The sequence below is a fragment of the Triturus cristatus genome, chromosome 1_2 (assembly GCF_964204655.1).
Source record: "Triturus cristatus chromosome 1_2, aTriCri1.1, whole genome shotgun sequence".
Lineage (NCBI taxonomy): Eukaryota > Metazoa > Chordata > Amphibia > Caudata > Salamandridae > Triturus > Triturus cristatus.
Window position 1 is genome coordinate 78187381 of NC_140580.1, and position 21071 is coordinate 78208451.

Below are 21071 nucleotides of genomic sequence, written 5' to 3' on the forward strand. Positions count from 1 at the left end.
CAACTCCCATATGATTGCATTGGGCTCCCGACACCTCCTAAGCACCGTGCACACGGCCGCCCCTGCACCGCTGGTGGTGTGCAATTGGTGCTGACCTGGAACCCCTTTGCCCTGACCTTAACCCTAGGAGCTTTGTTCCCAAGACTGAGTGGCCTGCCCGTGAGCAGCCCCCAACCAAGGTGCCCCTTTGGCTAACATTGGGCTTCTGCACTCTGCACCCGGCCCTGCACCCGGCCGCCCTAGCGCCGCTGGTGGTGCGATTTGAGTGCCTAAGTGGACCTTGGGGAACCTTGGTCCTAACCCGCAAAAGCCATACTTGTAAGTCGTTTACTTACCTGTAAACCGTTAACACTCTTTTTCCCGTAGGAACCAATGTTACAAGTTTTTTGTTCCTAAAATGTTGTGTTGAACTGACTTTTTGTACGAAAACCAAAGTAACTTTCTTCGAATCAGAAATTGCCATACTTACCTGTAAATTGTAAGTCCCCTTGTGCGATATCTCGGCACATCACACCAATTAGTCAAAGTAATTCAAAAGTAATCAAAAGTAATAAGTAATATCTATGCAATTTAAACTGTTTTTAAAGCATATACAAACCTAAAGCGATTAAAAAATCCATTCCCAATTGCATTTCTGTGCAAAGTTTTACAATTGAAAGTACATTTTACCTACCTGTACCAAGTCCTGCTTGGCTTTAGAAATAAAACATAAGTATACCTTTTTTATACTTACCCAATTGGTCTGGATTCTGTCGTTGAGTGTGTGTAATCAGTCCTTGATTGAGTAAATACAATAAATGCTTAACACCCCCCCTACTTGCTCGACCACACTATCACAAAGAGATCTGTTAGTGATTATCCAATTTAGCCTCTGCTAAAACCTTTGGGGATCCTCTGGACTCTCTACACACTATGCCTTACTTTGGTACAGTGTATATAGAGTCCGCTTCCTACAAGGGGGAAACCTCCAGTCGGGGGCATCAACCAGGGTCAGATTGGCAAAGTGGGCAATCGGGCATTGGCCGATGGGATGATGCCTGAGTGACAGGTGAGGGCCGTTTTTTTTAAAGGGCCTCTGCCAACTGCCCACAGTGCCCTGCCCTTCCCTCTCGGCACCACTGCCATGCGTATCTCCCCAGGCCATTGTCATATGGGGCTGGCAGAAGCAAGTGGGCTAGAGACGCAGAGTGCTGATTTTAGAGGAGGGGTGGGCAGGGGTGCTTGGACTGGCAGCAGCATTATTCGGCGGCCAGTATTGTGACTGTGGCACCGTCCCCTTGGCCTCTGTGTGGCCACCCCTGCCCTAGAAGCAGTGTACTTCCTCTCCCCCTCCTCCAATAGCTGCTACATTGGCGCCATGGTGAAGGGGAAGTTAGGAGTGTGAAGATACTAAGAGCGAAGGTGATGGTGTGGCCTCTGCACCTTTTCTCCTCACCCTCCTTCCTCCTCTATGTGGCCGGTCCAGAAGCGGTGTCCTTTACCTGATCCATACCCTACTGTGCTTTTGCGTTCAGCCCATGGTGGATGGGGGAAGTGGGTTGTGTGCAGAGTTTTGCTTAGTGGCCCGGTGTTGCTTTGCTCCTGCTGGGCCATTCTCACCTCGGCCCCCATGGGCCCAGCTTGCCCAGAACTAAAGCAATGTCTTTCCTCTGACCCACTCCTCCGCCAGGCCTTCACACTTAGGTCATAGTTGAAGTGGGTGCACAAAGTTTAAGAGGCCCCGCTGGAAGGTCAGTGTTGTGGCCATTTTCACCTCAGGTTGGTCAGCCTAAATTTCATTATTTCATTTACTAGCACATGTCCAGTTTTTCAGAGTGACATGCCCTTGCTGGAGAGATCTGTGGGCCAGATGCATCAAAGGGTTTTGCCTATTCTATGTCTATGGGAAAATGTGTACATGCATATGGCCCTGTGTTCTTTTTAATCACAGTTTTGACTCACCATAAGTTAGCACCTGTGGTTAGTGTGCCTGCTGCAAAGAACGTGTAGCTTGCAGATCACTGATATATTTTCTGTAGTTAGCTCAGTGAGTTACTTATTTTGTCATGGATGTCCTTTTGTTACTTGCATTGCATCAGTTCCACTGGAATTATGCTTCAGGAAAGGACCAAATTATGGGGCAAGAAAATGCAAATTATGAATGCATAACGTGGTACATTTTGTTATAGTGTTGCTTCCTTTTTTCTTATTTTTAAACATTGTAAACCTGCCTGGGTAAATGTTTCGCCTTATTATTATAAGCTTAACAACAAAATAATGCAGTAAAACAACTGAAAGGTGAGCAGTCAGGCTTTCCAAAGAGCCTTCCAATGCACAAGAACACGCGTTGCCACATTTTTTTTAAACTTTTGAACAAATCGAGTGAGAAACTATTTTGGGGGGTAAAATCTGCAGATTATGTTGTAAATGAAGGAGTAAATGGCAATTACGGCAAATCCATAATTATGACCAACATGCATCAGCCACCGAATCGCATAAATCCAGTAACTCTAGATATATTCCTTCCACTGCAGCTCAGTGAGCTATAAACCAGCATCAAGAAGTTGCAAGCAAAGTACATAGCATGGATTAAGAAACTTATTTTTTTTTCATCAGTCTTTCTTTATTCTGAGATTGCTAAAAAAGGGTTCTTTGGATAGTAATAAAGTTTCCTTAGTACAGGCAACCCCAATCACTGTGTGATGTTTAAAATTGGTTGTGTTTCTCCAGACCAAGTACTCTTAACATATGATGCCAACCAATATAGGAGATATCTAACTTTTACAACTTGTAACTCTCATTGTTTTATGTAATTTCCAACATATTGATTTACACAGTTGAATGATTCAGTGTCTGTGGACAATATATTATTGTGATGTAATCCCTCTGACTCCCTACACTGGGACAAATAGCTCTACAAAAGAAATTAAATTAAAATATACATTTGCATGTACAGGAGTTGAACAAAGTCAATAACCGGTCTCTTAAACATTTGTGAATTGATAACAAACTGCGCACCTTCGGATCCCTCCATTGCATTGGCTTCTAGGTGTCATGCTCCGGATAGCTCCCAACCATGATGAGATGGCAATAAAAGAAGAGGTGATGGTCCTTTGCGTGAGGCCTTTCTGATGGGCCATGCTGGACATGAAAATATGAAACCTCCCTCACCCACTGCAGATTGCTCCTCTGAATGGAAAGCAGGCATCCTGCCAGCACTGCTGAATGTGTTCTAACAATGGCAAATTTTACAAGAACAAATTCAGAAAATGCCAGTGGGGCCAGCCTGGATCCCAGGTCGAGCTCAATGCCAGCTACTGGATCCGCGATCCAGCTGGATCCCCCCTCTTGTCCTGCACCAAATTCTTTCAACCTCAGTACTATGAAATGCTGAGTGTACTGGTCGAAGATTGAATTAGTGACCATGAGGTCAAACACAGATTCCTGCAGTGGATGCATTAGCCCACTGCATCACCACACCATGCTACTCATCATGACACTCTGCTCATGCTGCGATTATGTTAATTGGAGGAAAGACTTCTCCGAGCATTAAACTGTAGTTGGTGGCCGACGCAGGTCACACCAGGAAAGAGCAGAAGCATGTCTGCACTCACTGCCTGTCGCCTGGAGATGGACGTACCTGGCCCACCCATTGCCTCAGTGACCTGCTGAAGGCTGGAGTCCACACCTGCCTTCTACCTATTGCCTCAACACCTCACCTGAAGGCTGCTTTTGACACACTGCCAGCTCATACTTTGGTGCTGAGCTGACTCTCCCCATGATTTTCTTCCTTTGAACCCTTAACTAGCACTACCTGCCCAGCCCCTGAGTTGCCATCTTCACCAGCTAAGCAGGACTGGAAACAGGAAGAAAGCTGTTAACCTTTTCTCAAATACGGCCAATGCTGAACTGCCATGTACTGTTTGCCGGTTTCACCTGTCTTGAATCCTCAAATGTAAGCTTCTTCTGCTGTTTTACCTGGATGGTGACATGACGATTTTCACTAGCAAGGCCTCCCTTCCTGTTCTCGAAGACTAGAAAACCATTGAGCATGTATTATGGAGAGAACTCCAAATAATCTCTCCTACTTCCAATATTAAATAACCTTTGCCTCTGAGCGCCTAAGCCAGCCATTAGAGGGTAGGCACATTAACCAAGACATGTTTTGTTATAGATTGCACTACATGAATGTGGGCTACTTTTTATGGGTTGCCAAGGCCGATTTTTGGTCCCAATCCGACCCTGGGTTCATCTACCCTTAACCCATCAAAGTAGTATCAACCCCTCCCCAACTGGTGTCTGCCAGCTCAGAAATGGAAGGTGTCTGTGTGTTCCTGCAGGAGAAGAAAATGTCGAGTAAGAGAAGCACATCATGTCCCTGGGATGGTGGGACACCCAGAGAAGCTCACTACGTGAACGCAAAGCGAGAAACTGCCCGTGCTGCAGTGGCACCCCCTCCAACTTTCTCTGAAAGCTTCCTGGCAGGAACTGCTAAAGTAATCGAGACTATGTTGGCCGAGTCAGGGCTGCAGCTACTGTGTTAGACGGATTGGGTCTGCAACTGCTGTGGTGACTGAATGGGCCCGAATAGGGCTACAATGCTGTGGTGACTGTGGCAGCCCAGTAGGGGCTTGCACGACCTTCAGCGCTGGCTAGATAGCCCAGTCAGAGCTGCCACTATGTCTTTGACTCGATGGGGCTACAGGTGTTTGACCTGCACCTATGCACAAGCGCAATAGCTGTCGATTGTTACTGAACTGAGCTCAGGCAGCCGCATGCACAGAGGTGTCTTCCTGAGACTGCCTTCAACCAGCATGGACCTCTTCCTGAAGGAGGAAGTCAGATCCATGCTGGACGAGTGTGAAAAATTCAAAAGCTAACTCGTTAGCCACTACACCCCCAGCGGTAACAACACTTGAAACACATGAAATTATTGCAAATTTGCCTTGTTGGGCACCAGAAAAACCACATCTGAGCCCGATTTATGCTTCTTCCATAATTGCTGGGGGACAACCTTATCAAGGGTCACCAAGGTGGGAATGGCACAGGAATCAGGTAGGTGCAATTTTAATAATTTTAAATATGTCTTACATTTCGATTGTTTTCCTCCACCCGCCACCACTAAGCAATGCAAGCAACCACCACTGCTTTAGAGGGAAGTCGCAATCTTGCTTCCATTCATGCTACACAACCCGCGTGGAAAGCAGCAGATGGCATGGCGTTCCAGAGATGTCACCACTACTAAGACTATCCTCTTGGGCAGGTAAACATGCCTTTAGATTGTTGCTACACAAAATTTGGAGATAAGTGACCCACCTGAATTTTGGGCAGCCACACCTCGCAATCTCTGTGCAGAATTCTTCTTGTGTTTGATGTCTGTTTCTTCTATCTCGCTCTTGTTTCCCAGTCTCTCCACATTTTCTTAGTTGTTCTCTGCCTCTCCCTGTCTTTCTAGATAGGTCCCTATTTTTCTTTCGCTATTTCTATCTCTCTCCCTACCACTTTCGTTTTTTGATTACTTCGTAGGCAGTGAAGAATCCTGAGCACAGGTGATCTGATTTTATGTCTACTGGCATTTTTCATCATTTGTTAGACTACGGGGACTCATCAGCAGAGGTGATGTGTTCCTATTTTCACTGGTGTTTTCATTACTTGTTATACTGTAAGGACTCATCCACACAAGCGACATCACATTATATTCATGGTCAACTGATATTAACCAAACAAAACGCAGCTACTAGTACTAACTTATTTTGAAAGGACTACCTGTCCTGTGCCCCAGCAAAGGAAGAGTACATATTCTCGCAGAAGAGCTGTGCTTCCCGTGTTCCTATTGGTCCGCTCAATTTGATAATTAAAAAATAAGCCGTTCGAAGTAGGAAAAAAATCAAGATTATCATCTGGAAAAGATGGAAGTGACTGCGCCTCCCCCTGTATGTCTCCCCAATATCTCAAAATTTCTTTAACTTTTTCTGTTTCTCCATATTGCTCATTCTGTCTCTTGCTGTTTCTCTCTGTTACTGTTCACAATCACACCACCCAGGATTTTGCAGCCTGGGATGGCGAAATTTGTGGCAAAAAAAGTAAAATATGCATCCCAAACCCCAAAACGTGAGTTTTTTTTGTGGCAGGCAGAAAATGTGTTACAAAAATATCGCAAAACACACAAGATGATGGACGGAATGTTGCACATTGGCAAAACATTCACCCCCAGTCACAGATCTGGGTTTAATCCATCGTTATTTTGCTCACCACGCCACCCCAGTTCAGACATGGCCATATGCAAATCAGTCTTGACCCTGTGCCTCATGGGAACAGTCCAGCCCGAACTGCCAAGCCATGTCTTCCCTGAACCGGAGTCAAGCATCCTAGGACCGGTTTCGGGGTTTCACCCCTCTTCAGCCAGGATAGCTTGACTCCAGTGGCGTAGTGAGCACGGGACCCACGTCTGGGCATACCCTTCCCACATAGGGCGAACAGCAAAACACACAAGATGATGGACGGAATGTTGCACATTGGCAAAACATTCACCCCCAGTCACAGATCTGGGTTTAATCCATCGGTATTTTGCTCACCACGCCACCCCAGTTCAGACATGGCCATATGCAAATCAGTCTTGACCCTGTGCCTCATGGGAACAGTCCAGCCCGAACTGCCAAGCCATGTCTTCCCTGAACCGGAATCAAGCATCCTAGGACCGGTTTCGGGGTTTCACCCCTCTTCATCCAGGATAGCTTGGCTCCAGTGGCGTAGTGAGCACGGGACCCACGTCTGGGCATACCCTTCACACATAGAGCGAACAGCAAAACACACAAGATGATGGACGTTGCACATTGGCAAAACATTCACCCCCAGTCACAAAATATCGCTCAATCTTTAGTCTCTCACTGCTTGGCCAGTAAAATGGAGGATAAGCACTATTTTTTAGGTTTTGCTTGCACAGCGCTTCCTCTGTGCTTGTGAAAACTCTTAAAAGGAGGTTCTTATCAATTCCCATTACCAAATTACTGTGTTCATTTGCTTTTGTGTGGAACTTTGTTTTTGTTAACTTCCCCTGGCTGCACGCTTTATGATACTTCTACTAAAGCTGTTCACACTGATTACGTCCCATTCACTGTCAAGATAAGATCTCTTCCCAAGGAAAAGGCAGACAGCTTCTAATAGTATGCTGGAATGCTTGGTTTTTTAGGTTTTTTAGGTCTCGCATAGGCAGTGCATATGCGCTGTCTCTCCGAGACATGCAGTAATTGGTATTGGTGGTGAAACCCAACCTATTGGTATTTTAGTGGTCCGTGCGCTTGTTTGCTAAAATTGATAGGTTTATATCAGTCTTAGTTCCTCCTTTTTTCCTTTGGGAATGCCTACACAGCATGGCCTAACTACGGTAAATATACTCACAGTGGAATGAAGTGTTCATGTTGGAACTTTTTTTTTGTTACTCGCTTAATTTTGTTGTGCGTGGTTCATGTTTTGTTGTGTTTTGAAACTTGAATGCTGATTCCAGGGCTTTTATTTAAAGTAGCTTTTGAAACGCAAAGGTTTTTCTTGAATAGTGATATTAAAACTGGCAACGTGGTAATTTGCTCGTGCATTTTTATGTTTCGTTGGTTTATTTAAATGTGAATTCCTTAACTGGCAATGTAGTAATTTGCTCATGCATTTTTATGTTTTGTTGCTTTATTTAAATGTGAATTCCTTTTTTTCGCGTTTGTAACAAAAAAAGTGCTTGAGTTCTTATAAACCGGCAGTTTTACTTTTCCGGGTTTTTGTAGTACCTTTTTAGTGATTAATTTTTTGGTTACTGCTGCCTCAATAGTACTTAATTTGTACTAAAAGTGGTTCCTGGACTTTAATTTAAAGTAGCTTTTTAAACGCAAAGGTTGTATTTTTTTTCCGAATTGAATAGTGATATTGAAACTGGCAACGTAGTAATTTGCTTGTGCATTTTTTATGTTTTGTTGCTTTATTTAAATGTGAATGCATTTTTTTTCGCGACTTTAGCAGTTAGTTGCACTTAGCATGCACTTAAAAGTATGTAAAAACGAACTGGGTTGTGGTTTATAACATGAAGCTGGTAACATATAAGCTTCTAAACTATGTCTATTCTTGGATTATATATTTTTGGGCTGATTTTTGTAAAAAAATTCTATTGCTTTTCGTGCGTTGTTGAAGTGTTGAAGTAATTTTACCGTTTATTTGCAGAAAAGCTATAGCCAATTACTACTCGTGGCTATAATTCTTACACAGTTATTTTAGTATACAATGCATGTTTTTTTTTAGGTAGCTGCACTGTTCCGCACATTCTATAAGCAGCATGTTGTTTGGTTACTGCTGCCTTAATAATACTTCATTTGTACTAAAAGTGGGTCCAGGGGGTTTTATTTAAAGTAGCTTCAAAGTGTTTTAAAACATAGCTATAGCATTTTTAGTTGATAATATGTAACAAGAAAAGTGCCTGTGCTTTTATCAACCGGCAGCTTTACTTTTCGGCTTTTTGTAGTGGGTTTTTTTCTGGTTACTGCTGCCTCAATAGTACTTAATTTGTTCTAAAAGTGGTTCCGGGGGGTTTATTTCAAGTATCTTTTTAAACACAAAAGTTGTTTTGTTTTCCGACTTCAATTGTGATATTGAAACTGGCAACGTTGTAATTTGCTCGTGTAGTTTTTATGTTTTGTTGCTTTATTTAAAAGTGAATACATTTTTTTTTCACGACTTTGGCAGTTAGTTGCATTTAGCATGCACGTAAAAGTATGCAAATATGAACTGGGATGTTGTTTATGACATAAAACTGGCAACATATAAGCTTCTAAACTGTTTATTCTCGAATTATATACTTTTTTCTCTTTTTAAAAGAAAATTACTACTGCCTCCTTGTTGCTTTATTTTGGGGAAATACAGACATGCACGTAACTGCACGCAACTGTTTATTTTGTGGTTTGTTTTCCTTAACTATGTGTTTATTTTCCTTTAACTCCTTACTTCAGCAGTGACCTACAGTTGGTTTCACGAGCTTAGCATCCTGCTGTATGCTGATTTGCATCTCACAGATGCTGCAGTCCAAAAGATAACAATCTTTACTACAAGGCTTATTTGCACTTAATTAGCTTGTCCTGGTTTCCTTTCGCAAGTAGTGAAAACAAGCTAATGTTTCACACCGTAGCAGACTTTGTCTCCCTTTTTTTCCAAAACAAATGGCAATACATTACAATATATCAGTACAGTTGTAAACCAACATGGGAGCCAATTTATTTTAAAACAAAGTTCAAAGAGTATTGCAAAAACAAGATTTCTTTTGTTTTTAATGGTACTACTTTCATTTATGTGTTGCTTTAAACACGTAGCTACAGTTGGCTTTTTTAGTAGTTTATTTGTAACCCAAAAACTGCCTGGGTTCTCATTATTCAGCAACTGTACACAGTATAATCCTGTTGTTAGTTTGTGTTACATAGCGCATATAAATTCTACGAAATGTGGTGTTAAAACCAAAAAATGACAACGTGATAGATGGAAAATAATGGCGAAGTTTTTTCTTTTGCTTTATAATCTGTGATTTTTAGCAATTTACTTAGTGTACCTATATTTAATTTTAACGGTGCTACTTTTATTTCAGTGTCGCTTTAAACACGTAGCTACAGTTGCCTTTTTAATGATTAATTTGTAACCAGAAAACCGCATAGGTTCTGGTCATCCGGCAGCTTTACACAGTACATGCAAGTCTACACAGTATTTTTATTTTATTTTGCGTTCCAAAGAGCATATATACTGTAGAAAATATAGTTTGAAAACAAAAACTGAAGTCTCGGCTTCTGCTTAATAAACTATAATTTTTGCCTAATTACTTACTCTATTTATAGCCTATAAAAAAATGCTCTAAACTGGAGCTTACATTAGTTTGGTTTAGCTGAACATATTGTTATAATATTGGGCTAAACAGAAACTGAAACTGACTTATTTACAGCCGCTTTTATAGTGCTTAATTTGTGACAATATTGGTGCCAGGGCTGTTATAGGAAGGCAGTATATTTTTGGTGGTTAATTTATTTAACGATAAGCACAGAAACAGTGCAGATATAGAGGTGATGTTGTTTCAAAACCAAAGCTGCAAATGTAGTAATTTTTTTGTGCACGTTTGAAGTTTTGGTACTTTATTTAAACATCAATGCTATTTTATATTTCAACTGTGTTTCAGAAGCTACACTCTCCCACACATCCTATTAGCAGCAGGTGGTTTTGTTACTGCTGATTTTTTAGGGTTTAATTTGTAACAAAAGTGGTGCCGGGCCTTTTATTTAAAGTAGCTTCACTTTTTTTTTTCTGTGTTAGTTTGTTTAATAGGGAGCTTATAAACATCACAAATAGAGAGTTGTTGTTGTTTTAACAACACTAATTGTATTTAATTGTAGCTTTAAACACGTAGCTACAGTTGCCTTTTTAGTGGTTACTTTTTACAAGAAGTGTGCCTGGGTTCTTATCAACTGGCAGCTTTACTTAACCGGTTTTTGTAGTGCCTGTTTTTTAGTGGTTAACTTTTAATAAGGAAAGTGCCTGTGTTTGTAACAAGAGTATTACCGTACCTACAATCATAATGCAACTTTGCACAACACATTTGTAGTGGCAATATTGTTTCATTTTCCGATTTTTGCAGTGCTTAGTTGCTGACCTGCATTACATGGCATTTTTCGTGTTTTATAAACTATGTAGTTCCTGTTTTTGGTCTGTAAGTTACCTATTCAACATTTTGAAATGACTTTAAGTTTGCCTGCACAAAAGCTATAAACAATCACCATTTGCAGCTGTAATTATCGTAAAGACAATTTCGTATACAATACACGTTTGATTACATAGCTGCAGTCTTCTGCACATCTTATCAGCAGCAGGTTGTTTTGTTACTGCTGCTTTCATAGGGCTTAATTTGTAACAAAAGTGGTACCAGGCCTATTATTTATATTAGCTTCACAGTGTTTTTTTTCTGTGTAAGTTTGTTTACTACAGAGCTTATAAACGGTACAAATAGAGAGTTGCTGTTGTTTTAACACAACTAATTGTATTTAATTGTAGCTTTAAACTCGTAGCTACAGTTGCCATTTTAGTGGTTACTTTTTAACAAGAAAAGTGCCTGGATTCTTATCAACCGGCGGCTCTACTTAAACGGCAGCACTACAAGCTTACCTCACACAGAGAACTACATTCTTCTTTTTGATACAGAAAGAACAGTGCAGTCAGCAGAATTTCAATCTTCCCTCCAATACAGAGCCGGTACAGTACGGACAGCAGCACTGCACGCTTCCCACCCATAAGGAGCAGGTCTGGCAGAGACAGCAGAACTGCAATCTTTTCTCACATAGAGAGCAGGGACAGTACAGACAAGGATCTATCCAAATTTACCCTACATAGCATTATTGCAAGCCTCTCTAATACGGAATAGGCACCGCACAGGCCATGTCAGTGCAAGCATCCCTTGCATTGAGAACAGGTACAGCACAGACAGCAGCAGTGCAAGCTTCCATCATATAAAGAATAGTACAAAACAGATAGTATCAGCTCAAGCTTCTCTCACACATAGAACAGGCACAACACTGGCAGCATCAGTCCAAGCTTCCCTCCCATAGAGAACATATACAATAAAGGCAGCAGTAATGCAGCACTACTTCTATCTCACACACACACACACACACAAATGTAGCACAGGCAAGATCAGTGCAACAGTCCTTAACCTAAAGAACAGGTAGAGCACATGAAGCAGCAGTGCAATCTTCCTTAACCTAAAGAACAGGTACAGTACACACAATGTCACTACAAGCATCCCTTCCATAAACAACAGGTACAGTACAAGCAGCAGCAGGGCAAGCTTCCCTCACATAGAGAACAGGTACAGCACAGACAGCAGCATTACTGGACATAGACAAGCACACACACACACACATACCCCTTCCTCATCCCTTGCATAGAGAACAGTTACAGCACAGATAGCACCAGTGCAAGCTTCCCTCACATATAAAATAGTACACCATAGGTAGCAGCTCTAATGGTTTCTCTCATACACAAGGATATAGCACAAACAGCAGCAGGCACGCTTACTTCACTCTCAGAACAGAAAGAACCTCCTTAATATTAATAATCATATTTATTATTATCATAATTTTTAAATGGCTATTTGTACAGCATTAAAAAAACACTCCCAAAACAAAATATCTTGGTGCTATTAAGTAAACAAGGACTACAAGTAGAAAGGGCCTGTTTATGCACCGCTTGCAGGTTTTCAAAACACATAAATTAAACACATTGTTATTGTTAATTTTAGTTTATAGAGCGCTTAATACCTGCAGGTCTCTAAGCGCTGTGAGCAGATCTACGGAAGTTCCAGGAGGGACTGTATCGCAAAAGGGAGTATTATGCCCAGGCTTCTGTGAATAAAAGGGTCTTTAGTTTCTTCCTGAAAGGCAGGAGGCAGCTTTCAGAACAGAGCGGACCTGGCAGCCTGTTCCAGAGTTGCGGCATAAGGGCTGAGGGGGCTCGACCACCTTTAGAAGAGTAGTGAAATCGTGAGCATTTTAGAAGGCCCTCCGTGGAGGACCTTAGTGTGCGACAAGGGGTGTATTTCTCCAGGCGTTCCTTGATGTAATTGGGCGCTTGCCCAAACAGAGCCTTATGTGTAATGCAGAGGCCTTTAAATTTGGCCCTCTGCTTGATGGGTAGCCAATGCAATTGTTGCATTAGGGGTGAAGCCCGAGTGTGCCTGGGTAGTTTGAAGATCAGCCTGGCCGCATCGTTCATCACCACCTGGAGTCTGTGCAGCAATGAGTCCGCTAATCCGATATAGAGCGAACTCCCCGTAGTCAAGCCGGGCCAGGATCAGGGTGGTCACCATTGTAATTTACAATGCAAGTAGCTCTCAAATATCAGAAAAGCGAGACCTATTTCATTGCAAATGCTTGTTATAACTTAGTTGTGTAAAGCAGATGCTTTATCCTTAGAATGTTTGTGACATTTCCTATTCATGTCTCATTACCTTTCTTTGCACTTAGTAGGCATTATTCGGATTGATTTTTTCAACTTAATCTATTTGGTCATTATGATCAAATCCTAAAAGTTGTAATAAACATTGCACATTAAAAATAAAGTTAATATACAAGAGCTATGCTATATTTTACTACTAAACAGTGTTATGATTTGAATGGTGCAGCAGGTAGAGTTGCATTGGGCCCAAAAGTTGTCAGAACTGCTCCAAGCACATAATATTGCTATATTGTACTACTAAACAGGCCGTCAAAATTGCAGTTACCGTGCAGTTAAAAGGCACTTGATTTGAATGGCGCAGCGGGTGAGTGGCACTGGGGCCCAAAGATCTTGGGACCACACTGAACCCAGATTATTGCTTAACTTTAAAACTAAATAGGTAGTCACATGTGCATTTATTTTGTAGGCAGCAAGTTCATTATTTGAATGGTGCAGCAGGTACAGTGGCACTGGGCCCAAAAGTTGTCAGAACTCCTCTACTCACTTATATTTCTATATTGTATTACTAAACAGGCAGTCCCAATTGCAGTTCCCTTGCAGTTGAAAGGGGCTTGATTTAAATGCAGTGACTCTAGTGTCAAAAGTTGTCATAATTCCACTAAACACCAAATATTGCTATATTTGTACTACAAAACAGGCATTCACAAGTGCAGATGTTTTGCAGGCAATAGGGTCATTATTTGGATGGTACAGTGGGTTCAGTGGCATCAGGCTCAAAATTTGTCATTACCTACTCGAAACACCTACTATTGCTATATTTTACTAGTATACAGACAGACACAATTGCAGTGATCTTGCAGCTAAAAGGAGCTTGATTTGAATGGTGCAGCAGGTGCAGTGGCTCCGGGGCCTAAAGCGCCAGGGACCCCACTAATAGCAGAATATTGCTAAACTTTACTACTAAACAGGCAGTCAAAAGCACAATTATCTAGCAGGCAGTAGGGTCATGATTTCAATGGAGCAGCAAGTGCACTGGCAGCAGGGCAAAAAGTTGTCATAGCTTCTCTAAACACCAAGTATTGCTACATTTTACCACTAAACAGGCAGTCAAAAATGCAGTTATCTTGCAGGCACTAGAGGCATGATTTGAATGGTTCAGGAGGTGCAGTGGCACCGGGCCCAAAAGTTGTCAGAACTCCTCTAAACCCATAATATTGCTATTGCATCAATTAATTCTATAATTTCCCTCTTTCATTTTATTTTTCAAATTATTACTTACCCGACTATATCACTAGCAACAGCACAATATATTGCCTTTTTGTATATAAACAAGTCATAACACTTTAACAGATCTTCTGTAACCTATATTAGAACATTGGAATGTGGAGCACTCCATTGTAGACAATGGAGTGCTCCATGCTTCTACGGGCCGGTAAAGGCCCGCAGAGCAACATTCCAATGTTTTACAAAAGCCTCTCGAAGCTCGAGGGGATTTAAATCCCCTCTAGCTTCGAGAAGCCTTTGTTTAATTTGTTAGAACATTCTGCCCTCTAGTGGCAGAATGTTCTAATAGCCTTATAGCCCTTTATAGCAGGGCTATACCGCTATTAAAGTCCCGCTGCTTTTGTTAAAGTCCCTCGCCTTCGGCTCGGGCCTTTAAAGCTGCAGCGGGCCTTTAATAGCCGGTATAGCCCACTACGGCGGGCTATAAGGCTATATTGTACAACTACTCAGCAAAATGCAACTTAGAACAAAAACAGCTTATTATGAATCACATAGGTGAAGCCTAATGCATTTACCAATGCTTGTTTTGTAAATGGCATGTTACGCGAGCGGTGTTGTAAAAATCATGGGATTTTTACAAAAGTGCCGATTCCACGATTATTTTGCATATTGCTTAATCGCGATATCTAGGAGGGGTCTATTTATTGTCTCTATTGTTCAGTGCTTAGTTATAGACGAGCAGAAGTCGGCTCCAATGGCACGGCTTTAGACCATTGATGCTTTATTTTCATGCTTTTTCCACCTTGAAAAGCTTTAGCTGTAAATTGCATCAATCTTTCTAACAATGCCTGCAATATCAAGCCCTCATCCTGATCTACCAACGTGTGTTTTTTGGGTGCATCTGCGGAGACTCTAGACCAGGCTTCGCTGAGCTGCTGGTAGCTCTCCGCCTACCTGTAAGTGGCTCTCCTGTGTGCAGCGTCGCCTAGTAAACGCAAAGCTTGTCTGAATGAATACATACAAAACGAAATTGAAAAGTGTGTATTTGAGACGAAAATGTGTGTATTTTCACATCTCAGAAGCTGATGTGTGGAGGAAAATGGGTTGCCTTTTTCATAATACATTTAAAGAGGATATTCGAGTGATAAATCATGCAGTGTTTGAGAGACATATTGCTAATAGTTTTAACTTGGTGCCAGGGCCAATGCCGCTGTCGTTTTTATGTCTTACCCACGCAAAGGCAGTCAACATTGATAAAGCACTGTTGTTGGCTACTGTCACTGGTGTACTGGGCTGGTTACTGCTGGTAATCTTGCATAAGGGCTGCTGAATAGCCTCTTTATATGTGTGACTTTTGCTCTAACTATGCTGACCCCTTTGACTACTTTTTTGGCATAATGAACGTCTGTGGGCAGGTATGGCTGACTCACACAAACAGTGCCGACTGGATGAAGTCTATACCATCAGTGAGACAGAGTGGGGCCTTCACCACTTAGAGGTCAGGCAAAACCGAGTACAAGAGCTGACAGCTGCTTGAAGATGTAATTCTCAGTTCCTGTAGGTTATTTCCTCTCTATCATTGCTACAAGTAATTAAATATAATTGCTAAAATCAGGAAGGTGTTGCACAGGCTCAGGATTCAGGCTGCAGCCAGTCATGCTTAGAGACGATAATACCTGATGTCTTGATGTTTATTATTTAAGGATATTTGCAGAGCTATGAATGAAGGTGTTGATCAATGACATTATGTTTTTTTTATTTTTTTACAGCATCGGTAAATGTCACCGTTAACACAGGTAATGTAGTAGCATGTGTCATGTATTATAAGAGTTTCAAAAAATGACAAAAAGATATGCTTCACATAGCAAGATGCCCATGTAAATATCGATGCTGCACATTGAGTGGAAAGAACGATGGTGGTTGGTGGTGACAGAATGACACAGATATCACATGGTGTGTAATATGGTGACGCATATTTACCGTGGGACATGAGATGGCCATATTGTGCTAATTTACACACAGTTTCACACTCTTAGGCTCTGTCATGTCCTTCTACACATCCGCACGTGAGCTTCCTCGGTTCACATTCTCCCAATCCTGAAGGTAGAACTGTAGCTCTTACATTTTGTCACACTCTTACAATACCATTGCCAATCGTGTGGTTCTTGCACAGTCCTTTGCCTATTTCAAACTCCTAAATTATCATGCACACCAGTTTAGGGTGACCAGATTCTCAAAACAAAAAACGGGGACAGGTCATAGACATAGAAGTAGGACTATGGTTTGCAGTAACCATCGATATAAAAGTAGGACTATTTGACAGCTGTCATAGACATAGAAAAGGGACTACAATTACAGCTCCCTCCACAGACCGAGATGAAGCATTACAGACAACAAATCCGCGGTCTTTTATTGGCAACCCTCTCCTTCACACAGCAGCATTAGTACTTTTTATTACATTTACACTTTTAAGGACTAGCTTTATCAATGCTCGTTTCTATAGCTGCGCATCAGCACCACGTAAAGTACAACTCACCAATGTTGCTTAGTTGCTCATGACAGAAAAGCATGGGAGGTAAACTGTGGAATGCTAAATTGCCAAATGACAGCCATGGACCAATGTACAAAAAAAAACTTCTCTCCAGGTATTACTGCCTTAGGGTCTTAAGGGTGGCAAAGGTTGGCCGACCACACTGTCCTCCCACATTTGCGTAGTTACTTCTGAGATGTCATGTTACCTTACTGGGGTATGTATAGTGCACTCTAGCCATTGGTATCATCTCATAGTGCAATAGTGTGAAGACCTGAGCAAAAAGCTCGAGCAGCGCTGCTCGCCTCTCCCTGGTCTTTTAAGTCCTTTCCAGCTAAACGGTTTGCCGTGATCTGAAAGGTCAGTCAAAAGGTCAAGTCATAGCTTTGATATGGAGAACACAAAGCATGCATCAATTGGTTATGAATAAAACATGCAATGAGCAATGCATTAATCCTTGCACGGTATGCATAAGGGCTACTGAAAAGTTTGTATGACTATGAATACAAGCTACAGGATGAAGAAATATTGTTTTATCCAAAGAAGAAACTTTGGCTGGCACGATGACGTAGGTGGCGTTGCGTGTAAAATGTCTCTCTTCAAAGGATTTCCCTTCTTGCTACAGCGCTCACCTCAGTGACGACACATGCCGTAAACAGTGCAAAGAGAGTATGCGCGCGCATGCTCAACCGGAACAATGAAAAACAGGGACGTTTCTGTGTTTAACGGGGACACTGTTTGAAAACAGGGACATTTGAGTCACTTGGAGAAAAGTGTCGGGACACGGGGACACTTCCCCAAAAACGGGGACCGTCCTGGGAAAACGGGGACGTCTGGTCACCCTACACCAGCTTCAAGTCTACATTGTGAGGTTGTTTGTTGCCCGCAGAAGGACTCGTGCGCTCTACCCTCCATTTTCATCCAAAGTCTGTCAGTCGCATTATATATTTTTTTTTTGCATCTTTTATATAGCGCGAACTCGACCCGAAGGTATTGGAGCGCTGTACATGAGCACCGTATTTACATTACACATTCAGGCACGGGGAGATTAAGTGATTTGCCCAGAATCACAGGATGTGGACACGACCTCGAGGCTCGAACCCTGGTTTCCTGCACCAAAGTCGGCAGCGCAGCCGTCGGACCACATCCCCTCCCCAAGTCACTCGCGTCATGACATCATTACTACTCCTACACACGCCTCGTCCTATAAACTCTCGCGCCATTTTACCATAATCGCAGCTGGAAGTCTCGTTTGATTCAAGGGCTCTCTGTTCTCAGATTAGTTTATGTTGTCGTTTCCCCGGCCCTATTAGTCTCTTCACTTAATAGCTGTATCTTGTATTCTAAACAGCAATGGTGTTAGAATAATTAATCAACTGGTCTGAAACGAGACCTGGAGATAAGCTGTAGACATTATGAAAGTCGGAGGCTTTCTGCGTTTTAACTATATTCACATATAACAGAACATAACATAAACACGTGTATTTGTAAAGTACACTTTCACATAACACATCTTATTTTGTTTACTGAACAGTTTCCCCTGCAACAACCACACAAAGAGGTCAGTTCTTATCACATTGTCATGTATGGTTTGTATTCTGGGGACAGAGAATGGTTTGTTTGGTGGTTGAAGAACATCTTGTGCAGTTTGTACTTTAGTGTTTGTGAGTATATATAGGCCATTCGCAACCTACTGCAAGCCCGTGGGCTTCGAGAGCATGAACGGAGATGGCAACCATAAGCAACCATCGACAAGGTCAGGCCCTCTGGCTCGATTGAGCATTCTTGACGGCGTCGCAAATTGAGTAAATCGAATAGGATTTTCTCATAAGTCTTTATATGGAACATAGAGGGAAGCGGGCATACACATATACAGAGGCTGATGAGCAAGATTATTTGCACACGCCTACTAGCACAGTGCAATGTGGGAAGCAAAGGAAACCTACATTGTCAAAGCCAAGAGGTCTAGCGCTGGCTGTTTTGTTTTGTCCTTGGTTTTGGAAACCTTTACTGAGGAAGTTGCCTGGCCCTTAAAAAAGTAAATAAATGAAACATTGGCTAAAATAAAATAAAAATGTGTCTCATAAGCCATATGTAGCTCTTTTATTCTTTGGCACTTAAGGGAATTGCCATGTGTGTGGATGTGCTCCTTGTGAAAGGGCAGGATGCAGACACTCGCACTGAAATCAAGCAAATGGATGAAAGGTATATAATACCTATACCTAATATTGTACATATTTTGGATGCGCATTTAGTCAAATAAGTCCCCATTGCCAATGAAAGAGTCACTACAAGAAATATCTTTTCTGGACATCAAAGGTAGTGTCCAATGGCTAACCCATATTAAGCTAGGGTTGGGTAAACTTGGCATGAGTGACATATGGCTATCCCCTGAAAACATCACAACAAACTCTAAGTCTTCTCAAAAAGAAATAGTGGAGCCAAGTAGAGGGCACTTGGTTAAAAGGGAATAATGTAGGGGCATTAACAATTTTATTTCTAAATATAAAAGACAAGATGCAGCATGAAGATTTTTTGGATAGGATAGAGCCACAGTTTGCAAGATCTCTCTATTTAAAATTCAGATATGGCACCCTTCCAGTCAACAGCTTTGTTGGTTGTTGGAGGGGTTCCAATGTCTCAACTAGTTGTCCTGGGTGCCAAGGTGTTCTCAAATCAGAAGTTCATTTTTTGTTTTTCTGCCCCATGTAGAAGCAAGCAAGAAGGACTTGGTTAATTTCAATTTGTCGAATTCTGGCAGCCAGTCGCTTAGTAGAGATTGTTAGAATCTTGAAAAGTGACAGTACAGAATACTTCGTTTTTGGCTTGTCCAGATATTTATTGTATGCATGGAACGGCCCGAAGTTGAGGATTAAAAGCACAGAACAACTAGGGCCAGGGAAGTGATCTTACCGTGAAGTATATTAGGTTCCTACCACTCAGTCTATATATCCTAGATACGCCATAATGTGATTTTAGCATGCGACGGCTATCCTGTTCTTGATGACTACCTTGATGTATATGTATCCGGGAAGGGAATATTAATTCTAACCTCGATGGCTCATGTACATGTTTAGGAAATATTACTTTTATCTATGATTTAACTGAATATACTCCATTCCAAAATGATTGTTTAGAGTTTTACGATTGCAAAGGCACTAGGCACTTTATAGATAATTTTAACCTGATGTTTTATGTATTTGTGAAGGAAATACCAATCTTAACTGCACTTTTACTCTATGTACTCAATTGTTTTACATAGATTGTTTAGAGTTGTGTGTTCACAAAGGCACCAGGCACTTTATTAACAGTTTGTTATGATTTATAGCACATACAGAGAGATACAGTATGGCTCATAGCTATGTAACAGATAGTAGGGATTGTTTCACGATTGAGGGACAAGTACAGGTGTCAATTATAATCCGACTCCATATCAACTAAGGAACATTGCTGCGGAACTTGTTCTCTCTTCCTTCCTCCAACCATCTGTTTGAATACGTGTTGCCTAAATGTATGTAAATGATGTGCTTTTATGGTTTTTATAATGAAAAACGAATAAAGATGTATTATACTATACTATTGTACATTTATAATTTTAGCAAAATTAAAACGCATTGACTAACACCAGACCTAAATGTTCAATTTTGGAAATGGATCAGGGTGTTCTTATTTTGGTTGCTACATACCTACACTGATGTCGTCTAGATTCTTATTCTGCAGGCACTAAAAAAGCAGGCACCATGTACATCATTCTTACTCCCTCCTTACACAACAGCCCACATGGTGGGAGCTGGAAGAAAAATGTGTAACGGATGCATGAGTGAGCTGTAAAATGCACCTTATATTTCTGAACACAGTAGTTCACGTATATGCAAATACATCTTAAAAAATAAAGAAAATGCGAGACAGAGAGGCTTGTAGGACAAAGGAGCTGTTTGGGAGATGGGATGTGAAGTCAATTCTAGAGGGTAGGGTTGTGAGGTGGCAGGGGAGCACTAGAGGACCTTTGTGGCAGGGTGTTTCAAAAACAAACAAGCACTGGCAAATGCTATGAGAATTAAGAATGTGTTTTGGCTTTTTTTTTGAAAGTTTTAGCTTGGTGAGCAGTTGTGCAAGATATGTTAAATAAGTCACCACGGCCACTCCTAGAAAGCTCAGCCCTTATGGGTGGCCCCTGATGCTCAGGCTCTCCCACTGGGGACCGCATCCCTCTCCCACCCCTCCATCTGGACTTCTGCAACCTCCACTCAGGAGTGGCACCGCCAGACACCAAAACTGATGGAGCTCGGCTTACAGACGCTCCAAGTTCTCCTGACACTAGGAGATCCCCCTCAATGGATGGCCTACCAGTATAGCCGAGGCTCTCCACCTGGTGTTCCCC

General features: G+C 41.8%; 1 protein-coding gene across 7 annotated transcripts in view; it reads left to right on the forward strand.

Moving 5' to 3' along the window:
- LOC146866836 (scavenger receptor cysteine-rich domain-containing protein DMBT1-like) overlaps nt 1–21071 on the forward strand; it is a 434615-nt gene that overhangs the window by 47426 nt on the left and 366118 nt on the right. For all 7 annotated transcript variants that reach the window (XM_085601880.1, XM_085601907.1, XM_085601925.1 and 4 more), the window contains exon 2: nt 15930–15956. In XM_085601880.1, coding sequence (XP_085458006.1) covers nt 15930–15956 — 27 coding nt within the window. The remainder of the gene's footprint in view (nt 1–15929; nt 15957–21071) is intronic.